At 44.4% G+C, this 19,610-nt stretch overlaps 1 protein-coding gene across 7 annotated transcripts in view; it reads right to left on the bottom strand.

Moving 5' to 3' along the window:
• Poln (DNA polymerase nu) overlaps window positions 1-19,610 on the bottom strand; it is a 152,314-nt gene that overhangs the window by 13,905 nt on the left and 118,799 nt on the right. For all 7 annotated transcript variants that reach the window (XM_052736194.1, XM_052736197.1, XM_052736196.1 and 4 more), the window contains 2 exons: window positions 17,748-17,830; window positions 8,730-8,861 (listed from right to left, as the gene is read on the bottom strand). In XM_052736194.1, the coding sequence (XP_052592154.1) occupies window positions 8,730-8,861; window positions 17,748-17,830 (215 nt within the window). The remainder of the gene's footprint in view (window positions 1-8,729; window positions 8,862-17,747; window positions 17,831-19,610) is intronic.

The following is a 19,610-nucleotide window of genomic DNA, read 5'->3' as shown; positions in this document are numbered from 1 at the left end:
AAAGGGTGACAACGAAGCTCTTCACATGTGCTGGTGCCTCTCTCACCATTTTGTGTCTTACAGGATTAGTGAGGGGCGTGTCTTCTGGGTCTTCCCACTGTGGAGGATTAGGTTTTACACAGTGTAGCCACTCTAGCAATGCAATCTTCCTGAGCCTTAAAATCCCTTCATCAACACTAAGCCATGGGATAGTAGGAATCTCCAACTCCTTCTAGGAGGCCATCTTTTGATAAATGCTTCAGCCAACCATTCAAACAAACTTTTAACACTTCTTTTAACTGTGCAAACTTCCACATTAAACCTAGAATCTCCACCCAGAGAGCCATAAACTCAGCCTGATCCAGTTTTATGTTCCTTCCACCATTATCCCACACCCTTAAAATCCATTCCCACACATATTCCTCGGACTTCTGCTTGAATGAATTAGCAGACTCATTAATCTCTTTAGTAGTGTAGCACACCTTTTCATGGACCACACTTTCTACCTCCCCTCTAGAAGCCTGCTTTAAGTCTGGTTATAGGTATGAAGTAATGATTCTCAACCTGTGGGTCACAACCCCCAGGGGGGTTGAACAGCCCTTTCACAGGGGTCTACTAAGACCAATAGAAAACACAGATATTTACATTATGATTCCTAGCAGTAGCAAAATCACAGTTATGAAGTAGGAACAAAAATCATTTTATGATTGGGGATCACCACAACATGAGGAGCTGTATTAAAGGATGGCAGCATTAGGAAGGTTGAGAATCACTGCTCTAGAGGCAACTATTGGTGGGTCCTGAGGGACATCAGTATTGTCTTACCTGGCATCTCTTTCAGAAAAAGTCCCGCTGGTTTAGCAGCAGACAATGAAGAATTAATTTCCTTGGTCAAAGGTGAAAAAGGCTATATTTCAAGGGATGGGGCTAAAGGTAGAGAGACTACTTCTTCAGGAGAGATAAACCCTTGAGAACCTGAGGGCTCAAAGTTCTCAGCTTCAAAAGGTTTCTCCCACACATCCCTATCCCACGTCATGGGATCCCATTCTTTACCAATTAATGCCCTTATTTTAGCTGCGGACACCCATCTGAGGCTGGGACTTAACTTTTTGCTGTAATTCAGCCAGCCTTATATGAGGGCTTTGGTTTGGTTTTCTGCAACTTGAGCTCTGTGGCTGCTGGAGAGAAGATTCTCTTCTAGGGCACACTTAGAAACTTTTCGACTGTTTGTGGGAATCTGGAGCTGGTCAGTTTAATCACTAAATTCTTTGTTGTCCTTCACTGTATTTTGAGATGCTAGAAGTTGGTTGGTTTTTATCATGGAGCTTATCCCTATTCTTTGTCAGCTTATCCAGAGATGCTAAGAACAATTGACCAGCATCATCATTTTCTTAGTTTTCCCCAAACTGTCAAGTTTCAGATACAGGGTCACCAAATCAATTGCCACAACTAGTGAATCAGGATAATCTAATACATTTGTCTCCTTAAGTTTGTAAAAAAAAAAAAAAGTTCACACCATGGGCTTTTAGTACTCTCCAAGCTCCCAAGGGAAGAGGTTGTAGAGGCTTTTGCAACCATAGATATTGACAAATTGAAAAGCCTATTCATCCTTATACTTCTGTTGCTCTAGAACCAATTCTGGTACTAAAATCTGTATTGTCAGGGTTTTCTAGAGTAAAAAAACCTCTCTCTATATATAGAAAGGGGATTTACTAGAATGACTTACAGGTTGCTAATCCAATGGCTGGCTGTGAACAGAAAGTCCAAGAATCCAATAGGGGTTCAGTCCATGAAACTGTTTCATCTGTTCTTTAGTATACACTGGAATCCAGAAGAAGCAGGCTCTAATGCCAGTGAAGGAACAGACTTGCTAACAAGGCCAGAGTAAGCACACAAAGAACAAAAGCTTCCTTCTTCCGTGTCCTTATATAGACTTCCAGCAAAGGGTGTAGCCTTGATTAGAGGTGGGGTGTCCCAGATCAAATGATCTGGATTAAAGGAGTTGTCTTCCTACCTCAACGATCTGAATTAGAAGTGGATTTTCCTACTTCAAATAAAGCAAAAATCCCTCACAATTGTGCCCTCCATGTTTGGGTTTTAGTACATTCCAGATGTAGTCAAGTTGACAACCAAGAATAGCTCTCTCAGTAGGTTACACATGTTCCTGAGCAGTGAGCACTTCTGTTTTTGTTTTTGTTTTGTTTTTTCGTTTTTCAAGACAGGGTTTCTCTGTGTAGCTTTGCGTCTTTCCTGGAACTCACTTGGTAGTCCAGGCTGGCCTCGAACTCACAGAGATCTGCCTGGCTCTGCCTCCCGAGTGCTGAGATTAAAGGCGTGCACCACCACCGCCCAGCGAGGACTTCTGTTTTAACTTAGTGTGGGTCAGAAGCAAATCTTCCACTGGTGAGTTCCTAGGTTTCAGGATCAGAAGAATTCTCTACATATAAAATCTATAACTTTTTGGTGTTGGCGGTAGATGTTAAGTACTGAAACCTAGAGTCTCTCACCTCTACGTTAAGTGATACAATGTAATCATCATGGAGTGACAAGGTTCTGAGGACCTCCACTTCATGATGACATGGAAAACAAGGACAGGGCACTATGCTTCTGACTCAGCACATTTGGTTCCCATGTCTTCACATGTCCATAGCTTGTGACTGGATGTTGGGTATCATAGACTTCATGTTGTCTTTGCTCTCTATCCTCGGCTGTGTTGGCAGGTCTACATCATTTGTATATATCCTTGACTTTTGAGGCCTATCTTTATGCTGAGGGTGAGGAAGTTAGAGTAATCTTTCCATAGAGCTATAAGGTGTGGCCCCTGTGAGGCATTTTTTGGATGGATCAGGTATCCAGTGAGTTAACTCTGGCCTATATGAACTCCTGGACCATCCTGCTGGCTGCTCCCAGTGGTTATTCTGTACAGGGCTTCTCCTGCCTTGTGCTGTGTGCCTGCAGACATAGGCACTTACAGGATTCATCTCAACTTTTTTTCAACACCTACAGCAATAGGATACTCACTACGAAGTATCTGAAAACTCTGGACTTTGGCCTGTTGTAAGGTTGCCTGTGGAGTGACTCCACTGTGGTCCAAAGTGGATGTCATCTGACTATACATGCTTCAAACCTTGTTTTTACTCTACCCAGCACTTCCAGCACTGGGGATGAGTTTCTATCTGTAGTGCTACTGTGTGCTCAGGGTGGAAGTGTGGTATTGTATTCCCCCAAATATTGTGCATGCTAATAAACTTAACTGGGGCCAGAGACAGAGCAGCCACAATATTAAACATGAGGATAGGCAGTGGTAGCACACGCCTTCAATCCTAGCATTCCAGAGGCAGAAATCCATGTGTTCAAGGATACAGCCAGGCATGGTGACACACGCCTTTAATCCCAGGGAGTGAGTCTTTAATCCCAGGAAGTGATGGCAGAAGACAGAAAGATATATAAGGCGTGAGGACCAGGAACTAGAAACATTTGGCTGGTTAAGTATTTGGCCTGGTTAAGCATTTGGCTGGTTAAGCTTTCAGGCTTTGGAGCAACACAGTTCAGCTGAGATTCATTCTGGATGAGAACTCAGAGGCTTCCAGTCTGAGGAAACAGGACCAGCTGAGGCAAGGTGAGATAGCTGTGGCTTGTTCTGTCTCTCTGATCTACCAGCATTGACCCCAATAACTGGCTTCAGGTTTGATTTTATTAAAAAGAACTTTTAAGATTCATGCTACATGGAAGCAACCCTCTGGAAGTCATTCTCATGTCAGGACACCTGGCATCCCTCCACCACACACTTAGGAGTGAATGGTGAGCCATGCAAATATTGGTACAGGAATCTATCATCTCACCCACTCACCCCCAGTTAAATTTTTAAAATGACTTGTGGTCACTCTAAAGTACCAGACATGGGAAGGAGAGGTAGAGGAACCTGGGGCAAAAGCAGCAGCAGTCTTGGTTGACTGTAGTCAAGATATCTTAGTTTGGACAATTGTGCATTTTGAGTAAGATACAACCATGTGAACAAGCTGTGAGCCTGGCCTCTCTGAGGCTTTAGGAGCAACTTGTGTGGCTGTAACCATTTGAGCTGGGGAGGGAAGAGAGCCAGGGAGAGAGCCTGACCCCATTTGCATTGGCAGCCAGAAGAAGTTTGAGCCCCAGCTTCTCTGGCATCTGCTTGAGTGACATCTCTGTTAATTTTCCCTCATTTCATCTCTGCTACTGACCTAATACCTTTGCTGCTCCTAGACGGTCCTCTGGTTGTAGCTCTGACTTCAGACTCTCCAAATCTCTTGCAACAGTGCTGCTGGACTAATTTTTAAAGATAAAACTCAGATGCCTGCCATGTAAAGTGCTATGAACGGGCTGGGCTTGATCGGCTCCATCTATTCTCTTGTCCATACATCTGCTCAGGTTTCCACTTGCTCACACTTTCCTAGGCCCTCCCTGATGTTTCAGGTCCTAGCCCTGGTCACCTCCTCAGGAAAGATGTAGCTGTCAGCTCTTCTGAGTCCTCTCTCTGCCCTGAAACCCTTTTGTTTCTTCCATGCATAGGATGTAATGTCTCTTGCATCCCATGGGCTCTCTGTCTCACCTGCCAAAAGGTGAGTCTGAAAGAGTGAAAAGCTGTTGTCCTTAGCATTGGCATGGTAACTGACACATGCCAGGCATCCAGCAAATCTTGGCCAATAACCAAGTGATTATTCTAGTATGCTTTGGGTTTTTATCACTCCACATCCCTTTAGGAAAGTGTAGTACAAGGAGGAGAGAAGATGTCTGTACCAGAGAAGAGTGTTGAAACTGTGGTCACTCTACTTGTGGCCTTGTGATTCAGATACTGACTGGACCTCTTGCTGATTCATTTGATTCTGTTGTAAAATGGTGGCAGCACCATAATCCTGTAACACAAAATCTAAATGGTCTTTAAATAAAAAACCCAGAACCAGATATTGGGGTAAATCCTGAAAGATCAGAGAGACAAAAGAACAAGCCACAGTTGAGTCTCACCTTGCCAACTCCATGAATCCTCTCACTTAATGCCTCTGAGTCCTCAGCCAAAAGCTCTCCAGCCAAAACGCCTTTAGTTCCTGTCTCCTCACACCTTATATACCTTTCTCTGCCCAGCCATCACTTCCTTCCTAGTTTTGGGGTTAATGGCATGTGTGCTTCTCAAATACTGGGATTAAAGGTGTGAGATCTCAAGTGCTGGGATTAAAGGTGTGTGACTCCCAAGTATTGGGATTAAAGGTGTGTGCCACCACTGCCTGGTTCTGTTTCTCTCCTAGACTGAGTCAATCTCATGTAGTCCAGGGTGGCTTTGAACTCACAGAGATCCAGACAGAGCTCTGCCTCCCGAGTGCTAGGATTAAAGGTGTGTGCCACCACTGCCTGGCTTCTGTGTTTAATCTGGTGGCTTGTTCTGTTCTCTGATATTCAGGCAAATTTCATTAGGGTGCACAATATTTCACCACATCACCCACTTCTTTTCTTCATCACCCACTTCTTAAATATTGTGAAGATTACATAAGTAGCTTTATGGACAACATTTAAAAATCACTCCCAATATGCAGTTTGTGTTACCGAAGAGTCTATATTGTGACTATATTTCAATCTGTAACATGTGAGAAGACACTGGCTCCTTATGTTCTATTCAACACTGGGTACTACTGCATCATTTCAAATAGACAGTATTTTAATTTCTACTGAGACTCCTGGGCAGACAGTGGTCAGGGTCAGAGGCTTGCGGGATGTGGGGCAATGACGATGGTCTGAGTGAGCAGTGAGCTTTGGGATCTAAGTGTGCTGGGGGCTTGTGGAGGCTCCCTTTGACCAATAGGCGGTAACTGGGCACAGATGCTGCCTGATGACATCTGCAGGAAGGCCAAGGACAAGCCTGTGGCAGCTGCTCAGAATTTATGAGGATGAGCACAGGCTCTAGGCTATAATCTCTTGAGTCCCTGAGAGCATTTGGGAACTACAGGTGTTTGCTCTACCCTGGGGGTACATGCTAGAGCTCACATTTAGGAATGAGAAGTCCTGCCAGCCCAATCCAATTTTAATTTTTCATCCTGTTAGTACTGATTTGTGAATGCTATCTCTGCACTAATTATTAACCTTGCTGCTTGTTAATATGTGATCCTCCATTTATTTCCTTCCTTCTGCAATTTCCACTGCTCTCTCTCTGTGGAATAATCCTGTTCACTGTGAATGTGTATTACTCTCATTTGTTAATAAAGAAGCTGATTGGCCTATAGCAAGGCAGGATAAAGTTATGTGGGACAATCAAACCAAGGATACTGGGATGAAGAAGGGCAGAGTGAGAGAATTGCTGGAAGATGCAGAGAGAGCAAGATGGGTATGCCGCACTGAGAAAAGGTACCAAGCCATGTGGTAAAGCATAGATAAGAAATATGGGTTAATTTAAGTGTAAGAGTTAGCTAATAACAAGCCTGAGCTATCTGCTGAGCATTTACAATTAATATTAAGCCTCTGAGTGGTTATTTGAGAGTGGTTACAGCACACAAACTTCCACCTACATCTTTCCTAAGGTTTATTTTATTTATTTATATATTTTATTTATTTTTTTGGTGTGTGTGTGTGTTGAATCCACAGTTACAAATATCTCTTTTAAAAATACCCTTGGAAGCTAGGCGGTGGTGGCACATGCCTTTAATCCCAGCATTCGGGAGGCAGAGCCAGGTGGATCTCTGAGTTTGAGGCCAGCCTGGTCTACAGAGATCCAGGACAGGCACCAAAACTACACAGAGAAACCTTGTCTCGAAAAAAAACAACAACAACAACAAAAACAACCAAAAAAACAAAACAAAACAAAACCCCAAAAAACAAAAACAAAAACAAAAACAAAAAAAACCAAACCAACCAAACAAAAAAACCCTTGGATAGGGAAGAGGGATTCTATGAGCAAGGGGCATTAAGACTATGATGGGGAAACTTACAGATAAAACCAAACCAAGCTAGTGAGAACTCATGAACTTTGGACCAACAGCTGTGGAGCCTGCATGGAACTGGACTGGGCCCTCTGTACAAGCGAGACAGTTGTGTATCTTGGGCTGTTTGAGGGGCCCCTGACAGTGGGAATAGGATCTATTGCTGGTGAATGAACTGGCTTTTTGGAGCCCATTGCCTATGGTGGGACACCTTGCACAGCTTTGATGCAGGGGAGGGGCTTCGACCTGCCTCAGCTGAATGTACTGGACTTTTCTGACTCCCCATGGGAGACCATACCTTTTCGGAGGAGGGGATGGAGGGTGGCCTGGGGGGGATCCCTAGGGGGGAGTAGGAGGAGGGATGAGGGAGGGATATGTGGTTGATATGTGGAATGAATACAAAATTTCTTAATAAATAAAAATAAAACACTAATGTCATCCTCCCCTCCCCCCCCAAATAAAAACACTCTTGGTGTGGAGAGATGGCTCAGTGGTTAAGAACACTGGCTGTTCTTGCAAAAAGAGAACCTGAAAAAAAAAAAAGAAAAGAAGAAAAGGAGAAAGAAAAAGAGAGAGAGAGAAAAAAAAGATAGAACAAGAACCTGAGTTTGGTTCCCAGCATTCACATGGTACCCCACAACCATCTGTAACTCCAGTTCCAAGGGATCCAATGCCCTATTCATCTTCCACAACACCAATCACACATCACACATGCCATACACTTACCACACATGCAAGCAAAATACTTATGCACATAAAAATTAAATAAATACATATTTTAAAAAATAAAAAATACGCCGGGTGGTGGTGGCACATGCCTTTAATCCCAGCACTCAGGAGGCACAGCCAGGTAGATCTCTGTGAGTTCGAGGCCAGCCTGGTCTACAGAGCAAGATCCAGGACAGGCACCAAAACTACACAGAGAAACCTTGTCTGGAAACCTCCCCTCCCCCGCAAAGAAATGAATAAAATAAAAAATAAAAAAAATACTATTTTATTCTCTTATTTCCAATTAAAGCATATATGTAGCTAAGTCTCACATTTTTGGTGAGACTTGTTTTATTGATATATATATATATATATATATATATATATATATATATATATGTGTGTGTGTGTGTGTGTGTGTGTGTGTGTATTTAGAATATGTATATATATATATATATTCTAAAATTACATAGGATTTCAATGCATTTCCAAACAAACAGAGAACAGAAGGCATACTCAGAGTGTGTATAAAGCTGCATACTTACTGTGCTGTGTTCACAGACATACTTTTCTTGTGGAGATACTGTATAAATGGGCTACAAGCCTTTTGCAGGAATATATGGTCTCCACTTTCAGGGTCTTTTTGTTTGTTTGTTTGTTTTTGTTTTTTGAGACAGAGTTTCTCTGTGTAACAGCCTTGGGTATCCTGGATCTAGCTCTGTAGACCAGGCTGGCCTCAAATTCACAGAGACCCACCTGCCTCTGCCTCCTGAATGCTGGAAATAAAGTCATGCACCACCATGCCCAATTAGCTTTCAAGTGTAGGGCTTTATCTGTCTATTTTTACCTATATGTGTAGCTATCATGTTAATTCAAGCTTGTTCATTTTGTTGCTACAGGTTGAACCTAGCTCTAGCCCTTTCTTTTCCACATGGTGTCTTTCAGCCCTGTTGATCCAGTAAGGCTGATGGCTCTCCCAGTCACCTCCACCTAACTTCAGTAACCCATACACTCACTTGTCTTCCATCTACACAGCCACAAAATGAGAATCTGTGGACATCACTGTCTGCTGTAGGAGGAGAGGCCTGGCTGCAGCTGGCTTACCTGCATGATGACACTGGGCAATAACTGTCTGGGAAAAGTCCTTGATTTTCTTGTACTTTTGCAAAAATCTCTCCAAAAAGTGGGTGGCTTCCAGAACAGTGACTCCAAGGCAAGCAGCAAGCCGCTCTTTCCCTGTGAATCAGGAAGACATAACAACCAGAATCCAGGCCTAACCCGTATCAGATGAGAACATGGTGTGTGGAAATGAGCTAACTGCAGGCCTCAGGGACAGAGTGGCAAATAAGGGCCCATTGGCGGTGTGGGCCTTATGAGGTTGGTTTGGATAATATTGGCTTTGGGCTTTCCACACTAGATGTTGGATGGCCATTGACCTGGAGAGGGCCATTTAAACACTTATATCCTCAGCAGTCTTGACTATCTGCCAGGAGCTGCATGTGAGGCTGGAAACAGACTCAGTGCTGCTCTCAGTCAATGGAAGATCTGCATGTAGAACTGGGGGAAGCTGCAGGGCCACAGGAACAAGGAAGGCAGAGCTGATTACCAAATGTGGAAACATGGTATTCAGGAACCCCTATGCTTAGCATTCTTCTTTTAGAATACATGCTTTTGACCTAGATCAGTGTTTTGCTCCTGAAAGAGGCCAAGCTCTTGTGAAGTAGCTGCAGTGAAGTGGGGAAGGTCTCCGTGGAAGTGGTACGAGGTTCTAGCACAGCACAGAAGCCTCATGTTCACCAGGTGCAGGTACTGGGATACACAGGCCTGGATCTGACTTCAGCTCGGTCACCCACAGGAGGTTCTGGTGGCCTTGCAGAAGTTGCTTAACTCTCAATAAATCTGTTTCTTTATTCATGAATTGGGAAAAACAGTCTTTAGCCTAATCCTTAGCCCTAAGATTGGTCAGGGAATCCTATGAACCAAACCCTAGCCAAGTGTAGTTTCTATTTGGTATTTAATGTGTAATCATTCTCTTTTATTTTTCCTCCAGGAATAGGTACCAGGTCCTTTGCTTAACAGGAGTATTGTGGGGAAAGTCCTGGGCTCTAGGGGTAACAGTGTTTGAGGGATTCCAAGAGCTGATTCCTGGGAAGGTCATTACTAGGTCATTACTGGCCTCATTGAACTTTGAACTGGCTACAAAAAGGGTACCTAAGAGGCCTTCAGACACTTAGCCTAGAAACCATGGCTCAGGGCTTGAGCTCTCTGTCTGTGAAAATCAGGAGAGATTCTTAGAAGAGGAACTATCTGACTTCTCAGAATCTCTTTTTGATTCCTTCTTCAGTGAGGCCACTCCTGGCCTTAGCCAGGTGAAACCTGCTGTGGAATCATTCTTCTGTACTCTGTGGATATGTATTATTCTCATTGGTTAACAAAAAACTGAAAGGCCAGTAGCTGGGCAGGAAGTTAGGTGGGAAAGCCAAACTGAGAATGATAGGAAGAAGGAAGGCAGAGTTAGGAGTTACCAGCCAGATGCAGAGAGAGCAAGATGGGCAGGCCATACTGAGAAAAGGTACGAAGCCAAATGGCAAGGCATAGATAAGAAATATGGGTAAACTGTAAGAGTTAGCTAGTAACAAGCCTGAGCTACCAGCCAAGCACTTATAAGTAATATAAGCCTCTGTGTGGTAATTTGGAAGCAGCTGCTGGGATGGGAAAACTCCACCTACAGAAACCTCCAGGAGTTCTAATGGCAGCATTATTGAACACGTGGGGCCATGAAAGAGCAGATGGCTTCAAGTGGTTTGCTTGGAAGAGTGGAGAGCTAGTTTTTTTCCCAATAGAGAAGGACAAATACCTGAAGTCCTTGGTCCTCTGTCCATGTCTAGGTCTTTCTGATATGAATTTTACTGGAAATTAGAAACTCTGAAATTCCCTTTAGAGCTTAATGAAGATAGTGTGATGTCTCCACAATAAAGTTGTTATGTGTTTTGCTGCATTTTACTAAAAAACAAATCATCAAAAATTCTTTCTGCCATCAAGTTCTGATCATCACTTTCAGCTACAGCACTGGAATACACAAGTCCATTGGCTTTAAGAAAGGAATGAACAGTGACTGGACCCCTTATCCAGGTCAGACAGAGGGACTAGGAATTGTCTTCTCATTTCCCATGTGTTATTAAACTAATTTGGGGAACTTTTAATTTCAGATAATGTTAATTTCAGCTTTAGAGTTATCATTTGGCTCTTTTTATTTGGCATATTTTATTTTCCCCCATTTGTTGTGAGCATGTTTTCCCTTAGGTTCTTGAGCAGCTTTGAAGTCTTTGTCTAGAATTCTAACATCTGGGTCATCTCAAGGTCTGGTGTCATGAGTGCCCTTTTCTTGACTATGATCAAGGTATCCAGTTTCTTTATATGTTTAGGAATTCTAGACTGAATCCCAAATTAATAAGTTGTCTTTTTTTCCAGGGTATTTTTATTGCAGTAACATAAATGTTACTAGGACAGAAACTATTTCTACAAGTGGGATGTTCTGCAATAGACCTGAGCATGTAGCTTTTATGCCTCGGATTGTTTATGGGAAGAATGTGGAAGCATTTATTACTTTGGGTGGAAAAGGCCATTCGGTTATCTGGGAAGAACTTAATGGGCAATTCTTTTTAAATGTTTTTTTTTTTCAGTTTCATTTTATTTTATGTGTGTGACTGTTTTGCCTTATCTGTGAACCATGTGCATGCTTGGTGCCTGTGGAAATCAGAACATCAGGTGAGGGTGTTGGATGTTCTGGAACTGGAGTTGCAGATGTTTTAATGGGCCATTCTTATAGGAGTTTTGAAGGTAAGACTGCTGAAAGTAATATAGACAGAGGAGGCCCAGATCATGTTTCAGAGGGAAACAAGGACTTTGTTATTAACTGAGGTAAAGCTATTTGCATAATATTTTGGTTAAAAAACTGTGTGTTGATCATGGGCTGAAGAATCAGCTGTGATTGTCAATAAGATTGCCACCATGAAGATAAAACCTTCTATGATTCATTGGATTAATAGAAAAGTATTTTCTCGGCATCAGCACACAAGAGCTGATAAGCTGTGGTCAAAAAGTGGGGGGGGGGGCTGGGCGGTGGTGGCGCACGCCTTTAATCCCAGCACTCGGGAGGCAGAGCCAGGCGGATCTCTGTGAGTTCGAGGCCAGCCTGGGCTACCAAGCGAGTCCCAGGAAAGGCGCAAAGCTACAAGAGAAACCCTGTCTCGAAAAACCAAAAAAAAAAAAAAAAAAAAAAAAGTGGGGGGGGGGTAGGCTACACTTCAGCAGAACTTGGCAATGTAAGAGTTGTCCATGTGGTAATGGTTTTGAAGGCATGAAGGGGTCGAGGAGAACATCTGAGGCTTGGCACCTTGTGACAGAGTTGGAATCCCTGAAGGGGGGCTTGACTAGCCACTGGTGAAGGTGAGACCTCAGTTGCAATGAAGACCCCAAGATATTGGAGAGTCCAGAACCAAAGGGTGTATACCCAAGGATATCTGTAGGTACGGAATGGAGCTGCTTAACAGGGAAACTACGTGTGCTGAAGATGGCAGAGCTGGAGAAGTGGGGCTGCCCAGACCCTTTGGGAACCAGAAGGTTTACTCATTTACTCATTATTATGAGTAAACCTTGGATGTCAGACACTGAGGTATAAAATTTGGGTCTATACTGGATTTTGGGTTTGCTTATGTGTAATTTTTCATTTGCTATGCCCTGGCTTTTTTCTTTTGGAAGAACTTTTTTTTCTTTTTTTTGATTTTTTGAAACAGGGTTTATCTGTGTGTAACCTTGGCTGTCTTGGAACTCTTTGTAGACCAGGCTGGCCTTAAACTCAGAGATACACCTGCCTCTGCCTCCCAAATGCTGGGATTCAAGGCGTGTGCCACTACGCCCAGCTTTTTTGTTGTTGTTGTTTTAGAAGTATGAAAATTGTTTTTGTCTTTGTAGGAGCCTAAAGTTAAGAGAATTTAAAATAGACTTTGGACTTTTGAAGTGCTAGAATTTTTGAAGACTTTGAGAGGTTTTTGGAGTTGGATTGTATTTTACATTATAAAATTAATATGAGGGCTGGAGAGATAGCTCAGCAGTTGGGAACACTGGCTGCTCTTCCAGAGGATCCAGGTTCAATTCCCAGCACTCACATGGCAGCTCACAACTGTCTGTAACTCCAGTTTCAAAGGATCCAATACCATCACAGACATATATGCAAGCAAAACACCAATGCACATAAAATAAAAATAAATAAATCATTAAAAATAAAAAATAAAATTAAAATGAAACTTTCAGGTCAAGGAGTAGAAAGTTACAGTGCTTGCGTGTCAAGTTAAGGGGCAGATTATGCTCCTTAGTTTTAATTGTTAACTGGACACAAAGTAGAATCACCTGGGAAGAAAGCCTCAGCTGAGGACTTATCTATGATCAGGCTGGCCTTTGAGCATGTCCATGTGTAATTATTTTGACTGAAGTAGGAAGACCCGATCATTGTGGGCAGCACTATTCCCTAGGCAGGGCTTCTGAACAGTATAAAAGAACAGCAAGCAAGCAGCAAGCAAGGATCCATGTGTTTCTCTCTTTCTGCTCTTGACTGTGGAGGTGATGCCTAAGTTGCTGCCTTGACTTTCTGCAATAATAAAGGACTATAGCCTGGAATTGTAAGTATAATAAAACCTTTCTTCCCTAAGTTGCTTTTCAGCAGAGTATTTTATAACAGCAAACAGAAATGTAACTAGGGCATTTCTGTTTCCAGGGCTGAGCAAGTGCCTAGCCACAGAGAGCCCCAGGAATGCTGTCTGGTCTACTTGAACAGAACTTCCCATACAGTCCAGTTATTGGTGCTCTGTGCAGCTCCCCAGGTCCTAAGGCTCCATCATAAGTACAATCCCTAGGGCACGAAGTATGAGGCTTGGCTTCACTTTGCATTTCTCCTGGCAGAGCCAGGTGCTTGGGAGCAGGCATGAGCCTATACACTGTCCTCCTGGTACAGGGTGGGTCTGGCATTCTGCATGCATCCAGTAAGTGTCTGCAGATTATACAACATCTGAATATGGAGTTCACTGAGGAATCATGGTGAGGACTCAGCACTCAGCAGCCAACCCTTAGAAAGCAGAAGTCCAGCAAGCCTGGGGATTAGGAATGACTTCCAGTAGAGACTAGGGTCCTGCTGAGCTCAGAGATCCTATCTTAGCTAGGGTTTCTATTGCTGTGATAAAGACCATGACCAAAAGCAATTTGGGAAGGAAAAGGCTTATTTAATCTTACACTTCCAGGTAACAGTCCATCACTGAGGGAAGTCAAGACAGGAGCTCAAGTAGGGCAGGAACCTGGAGTCAGAAACAAGAGCAGAGGCCATGGAAGAGGGCTGTTTGCTTGCTCCCAATGGCTTGCTCAGCCTGCTTTCTTATACAACACAGGACCACTTGCTCATGGGTGGCACCATCCACAATGGGCTAGAGCCTCCTACATCAATTATTAATCAAGAAAATATCCCATAAACTTTCCTATAAGTTCATGGAGGCACTTTCTCAATTAAGATGCCCTTTTCCAGGATATGTCTAGGTCTGTATCAGATTTACAAAAATCATCTAGCACAGATGGCTATAAGCAGGCCCAGCAAGAGGAGGTACCCAGTAAGCTGGCAGATGCTGAATTCAGCTGGATATAGGAGAGGCAGTGGACTTGTGAGCCACCTTGGGTCAAGATTCTAGATAACACATAGGGTACACGAATTTGAGGTCATAGGAGGCCAGGAAGGGTTGTCATATGCTGCAGGTGGCTGGGCATGCATACCCTCATCTCTTCCAAGTGCCTTCTCTGCTTGTCTCATAGCCCTGTGGCTTTTCCTTCTGTTCTCATCACAGTCATCATAATGATCACATAACTCAGCTGAAGGTTGCACTGGAGTTATGCTTCTCCCCTGCTCAGCATTACTATCAGCAGCTTCTGGGTTACTCAGAGATGGCTTCTGTGGAAACACTCCTGCATGCCATCACCAGCTGCCTGTCCAAGGCCTCTCCACTGGGTTTCCCAAGGCCCCAGAAGCACTGAAGCCTGGTGATTCACTTATGCCCTCAGCCTGCTCATCAGCAAGGTTCTGGCTCAAATAAGGGGGTGGGATAGAGACGACATGAACTGAGCAGCAGATACACAGTAATTCCAGCTGTCAGGTGGAGCAAGAACAATAGAGCAATAGAGATAGAAGCTCAGGGTGGGAGCCCCTGTCACCACCAGGGCTAAAAGCAGCAAATTACTCCCTTCACCAGCATCATAGCTAATGACTCACTGCTTATTTACAGTGAGGCACTCTTCCTCTCCAGAAAATATAAAGTGAAAGCTCAGAAGGAGCCAGTGGGTGCTATGAGGCCATCTCTCTTTGGGATACAACTATTGTGGTAAGGGGTGACCCTACTATCGGAGAGGCAAGGGCCAGGCAACACTCAGAATAATTACACGTTCACCCTGCATCCCTCCTGCCTTCCTGAGCCAGCTCCAGCTTGGAGGGTCAGGAGACCTCTGGAAGCTTAGCTATATAGCTCACCCCTGAAATAGGACACAGACAAACAGGAAGCAGATGGCAGAGATGTGAGTTAACTGTGCCAACTGTAGCTCCAGCAACCCTAGGAGAGCCTTTGTGGCGAAGGGATGGGCAAAGAGGTACAGGGCTTCTTTTGAGACCAGCAGGTTAAAAGTCGACAGAATTGACTGGGATTTGAGCCTGGGTGGAGGTGGGGGTAGAGACAACATTGGGCCTGCAGAGTTGGAGCTTATGGCAGATCTGCAGGAGGATCCAAGGCATCAAGTTCTAATCTGTCTGGCAGAATGCTGCTTTCTTCCAAGGCAGAAATCCGAGGGCTGGGGGAGGAGGAAGTAAGGAAGAGCCTGAGGAGGAAATGGGACAGGAGAACCATCAATTCATGACTGTTACCTTCCCCTAAGTTTGATTACTGGTTTCCACGGTGCTTTCTAGACACTTCCTATAGTCTGATGTTCTCAAAGGACTGCTATTTGTTCAGTGGGTGCTTTGTGCTTCTCTGTACTAGTTAGTAAGCAAAACTGATGGGCACTCCTGGCTTCTTGGGCTCATGCTCAGGATGGACATTTTACCCTGGCCAGGTGAGTAGGTATGTAGCTGGTACTTTGCAGCTAGCTGGCTTTGAAGTGTAAAGTGGTCACTGTGCAGGCAGTTCATGCCAGAGACCCACGGGGCCAGCAGGAAACAGAAGCTGAGGAAAGTAGAATACCAGCAGGACTCAGATGGCACCACATAGATGATACCACAGTCCCAGTTAGCACACTGAATGTAGCCCGCAGGGTAGGCACCACATCACCTGTGAGTTAACAAATAGCTTTTTGTGGTAGCTTGCTGCCTAGGTATGGGTAACTTGTACAGTGGTAGATGATGGTTGAGAAGGGGAATGTTGAATAAAGATGGATGAGTTTTGTGCATGTGGGAAAAACATTCCCATTAAGGGAAGGGCAAGTGCAAAGCCATGAGTACTGGGAAGGGTCTAGACAAGACAATATTTGTGATCCAGAAGAAGCATTTGGGATGCACATCCATGCACTTCAGTCACAGAGACTGTGGAGCCTGGGGTGACAAACATGCACTGTGCTGCGTGTACACTGAGGCTTATGTAGTTTTGTTGGCTTTCTTTGACAGAGCATAGCATTTCAGTGGTCAGGAGGTGACTCTTCTCACGGTCTATGTACAAGCCCCAGTGTGTTCAAAGCAGTATCGCCCAAAGCAAGAAAGAGGTGCATACAGGCCTGGATCTGTGACAGCAGGTAGACTGCTCCTCAGGAAGGGACTGGAGAGCTCAAAGACTCTTCTGAGCGGAACCAGTCCTTATTATAGCATGACCCAAAGGGAGAAAAGAGAACACTCCAGGAGCTGGAGAGATGGCTCAGTGGTTAAGAACACCAGCTGTTCTTTCCAGAGGACTGGGGTTTGATTCCCAGTGCCCACATGGTAGCTCACAACCATCTGTAACTCCAGTTCACCCAGATCTGATGCCATCTTCTGGTCTATGGGGGAAAGTGCACATACATGGTGCACAGATGGACATGCAGACAGAATATCCATACACATAAGCAAAATATTAAACAAAACACTACTGTGGTAGTTTGAATGTAATTGGCCCCCATAATCTCATAAGGAGTGGCACTATTAGGAAGTGTGGCTTTGTTGGAGTGGGCATGGCCTTGTTAGAGGAAGTGTGTCACTGTGGGGGTGAACTTTGAGGTTTCCTATGCTCAGGATACCACCCAGTGTCTCAGTCAACTTCCTGTTGCCTGCAAGATGTAGGACTCTCAGCTACTTCTCCAGCACCATGTCTGCCTGCATGCTACCACACTCCTGCCATGATGATAATGGACTGAACCTCTGAACTGTAAGCCACCTCAATTAAATGTTTTCCTTTATAAGAGTTGCTATGCTCATGGTGTCTCCTCACAGCATAGAAACCCTAACCAAGACAATTACTGACGGACTTATTGGGGAGTGGAGGAGAAAAGAGGGGGAGTGGATGAAAACAGAAGGGTTACATTTCCTGGTTCTGGAAAGAGGAGAAAGAGGACAGCTTATTACTGAATGCGTGCTGAGAAGAACCAAATCCAACCGGAGCCCCTTTTGGGGTGATGGAACTCTATAAAACCTTGGTGTGTGTTTGGGGATGTGTTTCTAAGCATAGAAGTGATGCCTGCCACTGTGGTGAGATGTGGGGTAGGGTCTGGTCACATTCTGCACCTCTGCTGCCTCCTCTTGTTTTGTTTTTTGAGACAAGGTTTCTCTGTGTAACCCTGGGTGCTCTGGAACTCGCTGTGTAGACCAGGCTGGCCTGAACTCACAGAGATCTGCCTGGCTCTGCCTCCTGAGTGCTGGGATCAAAGGTGTGCGCCACAGGGTCTATGGCGCTATAAGTCAGCATCATGGAGTAGTTTGACTGGTGTCTGGTGACACAAATACCACTGCAGTGTTTGTGTAAATAACACACAGGGATTTACAGAGTGATTTCTCTGAAGCATGGCACAGTTAAATATAGGCATACAGACATTGGCTGATGAGTGACACCAAGAACCCAGCCCTTCCTTATGGCTCACCTGCTCCATAGACCACAGAGTACACCACTTTCTTGGTCTGTTCTCTGTCCCTGTGTGTCACATGCTCCATGGGAATGTCCTTCCTGCAAGGAAAAATGGAATGTTATCCATCATGGTTGGCACTGTGTGCAGAGGGACAGAGTCCAAATTACATGCATCCTGTCACCTTCCCTGGAGTCCTTCACCATTTCAAGCCAGGCCTGTCCAGTAGGCAACAGAGACTTGTAATGTGTGTAGCATCCACCCAAGGGTCCCAAACAGACACTAACAGTGAGGCTGTGGCCCTCAAATTCTGGGTGACCATAAATCAAAACCAAACACTGCTTTTCGGGAGCCTGTGTGTGACAGGTCCTGGGCCACAACTGTGGTCGCTGCAGGGGTGAGCTGCTTTTAGTCCTTTGAAGTCCTTCACGGAATTGGATAAGCAGCTGCTGCTTTGATCTCCCACAGAGAGCGGGGTGAGGTCTACATCTGACTGCCTGTGATCCAGTGTCTCAGAGATTAAAGCTGAATAGCTAAGAAGCAGAGCCCCAAGAGTTGCTCCTCCCTGCCGGGCATTTCTCAGTGACAGATGCCTGTGCCTAGGAAGAGCTTCTCTCGACTGCTGCTCTTGAAAACATCCTTAGCGTCTTCACCAGCCTCAATGATGGGATAAGCACAAATTCAAGCACCAAAAAGAAGCCTCTCTCAGTCTTTGTGATCATGGTTCTGTGTTGGGCTCCTATGCTCATGGTATTCCCAGCTGTCTCAGCTTTCACTTCCTGTTTATACTGCACATCAAGGTGAGGGCTCAGTCTCTCTTGGTCTTTCCCTAGCATGTCAGCTGCCCTTGGATGCCTGAGGCTTTCTAGATTTCCTAGCATGAAGAGGTGCTTTGGAATGACCTGATTTCACAAGGTAGCTCTCTCTCAGATACCCCAGTCTTGGGCTCTTTTTTACCTCAGCTATTTTTGCCCCAGGCAGCTGCAGGTCATTTGCCTTCCGATGTGGCTGAGTGACACTCGCTGATTCTCTGCAGTGGCTTGTGTATCAGGCAAAAAAATGATAAGCACCCTTGTCAGTCAGTCCTCTAGGTAGCTCCAATAAATGAAATAGAAACCACTGCACTTCTTTGCAAATGAGATACACATTGCTCCCTTCAGAACTGGGGACCAGGTTCTAGGCAGGAACAAAATATGCAGTTGCCACAGGGTGGCTGACTGGGCAGAGAAAGGGTGGAATACACCACAAAACTCTCTTTCCACTCTCAAGATGCCTTTTCTAGCATTTGTCTGGCTGGAGCAAACCATTGCCTACTCTCCAGGGTTCTGGCAAAGTTGGTTTTAGCAGATGTTGCTTGAGTTTTCAGTGTTTCTGTGGCGGACGGCTCCATGGTGCTGCCTCCTTCGGCACTTCCACTGATATGTTAGATGTCATTAATTTTGGTCACCTGATTTCTATCTAAATAACAATGTATCTCTAGCTTTCTCCTTTCCTGTTGTGTTGTTTTATATACTTGTTTATCTCATCCTTAAACTTGATTTTATAAATAGCTGTGGGGCCAATGAGATAAGCTCCCATGTTCATGGATTGGTAGGATTAGTATTGTAAAACTGGCCATCTTTTCAAAAGCAATCTACAGATTCAACACAACCCATATCAAAATTCCAACTCAATCTTTTCATAGAAATTGGAAAAATTAATCTTAAATTTCATGTGGAAATACAAAAGACAGGATATCTAAAAGAATCCTGAATTAAAAAACAAAACTGCTAGAGGTATCACCATCCTTGATTTCAAGTTATACTGCAGAGCTATAGAAAAACAACAGCAACAACAAAAACAGCATGGTACTGGCATAAAAATAAATACCTTGATCAATGG

Source organism: Peromyscus californicus, unplaced genomic scaffold, assembly GCF_007827085.1.
Source record: "Peromyscus californicus insignis strain IS unplaced genomic scaffold, ASM782708v3 Scaffold_13__1_contigs__length_99412109, whole genome shotgun sequence".
NCBI lineage: Eukaryota > Metazoa > Chordata > Mammalia > Rodentia > Cricetidae > Peromyscus > Peromyscus californicus.
This window is presented reverse-complemented; position numbering and strand designations above follow the sequence as displayed.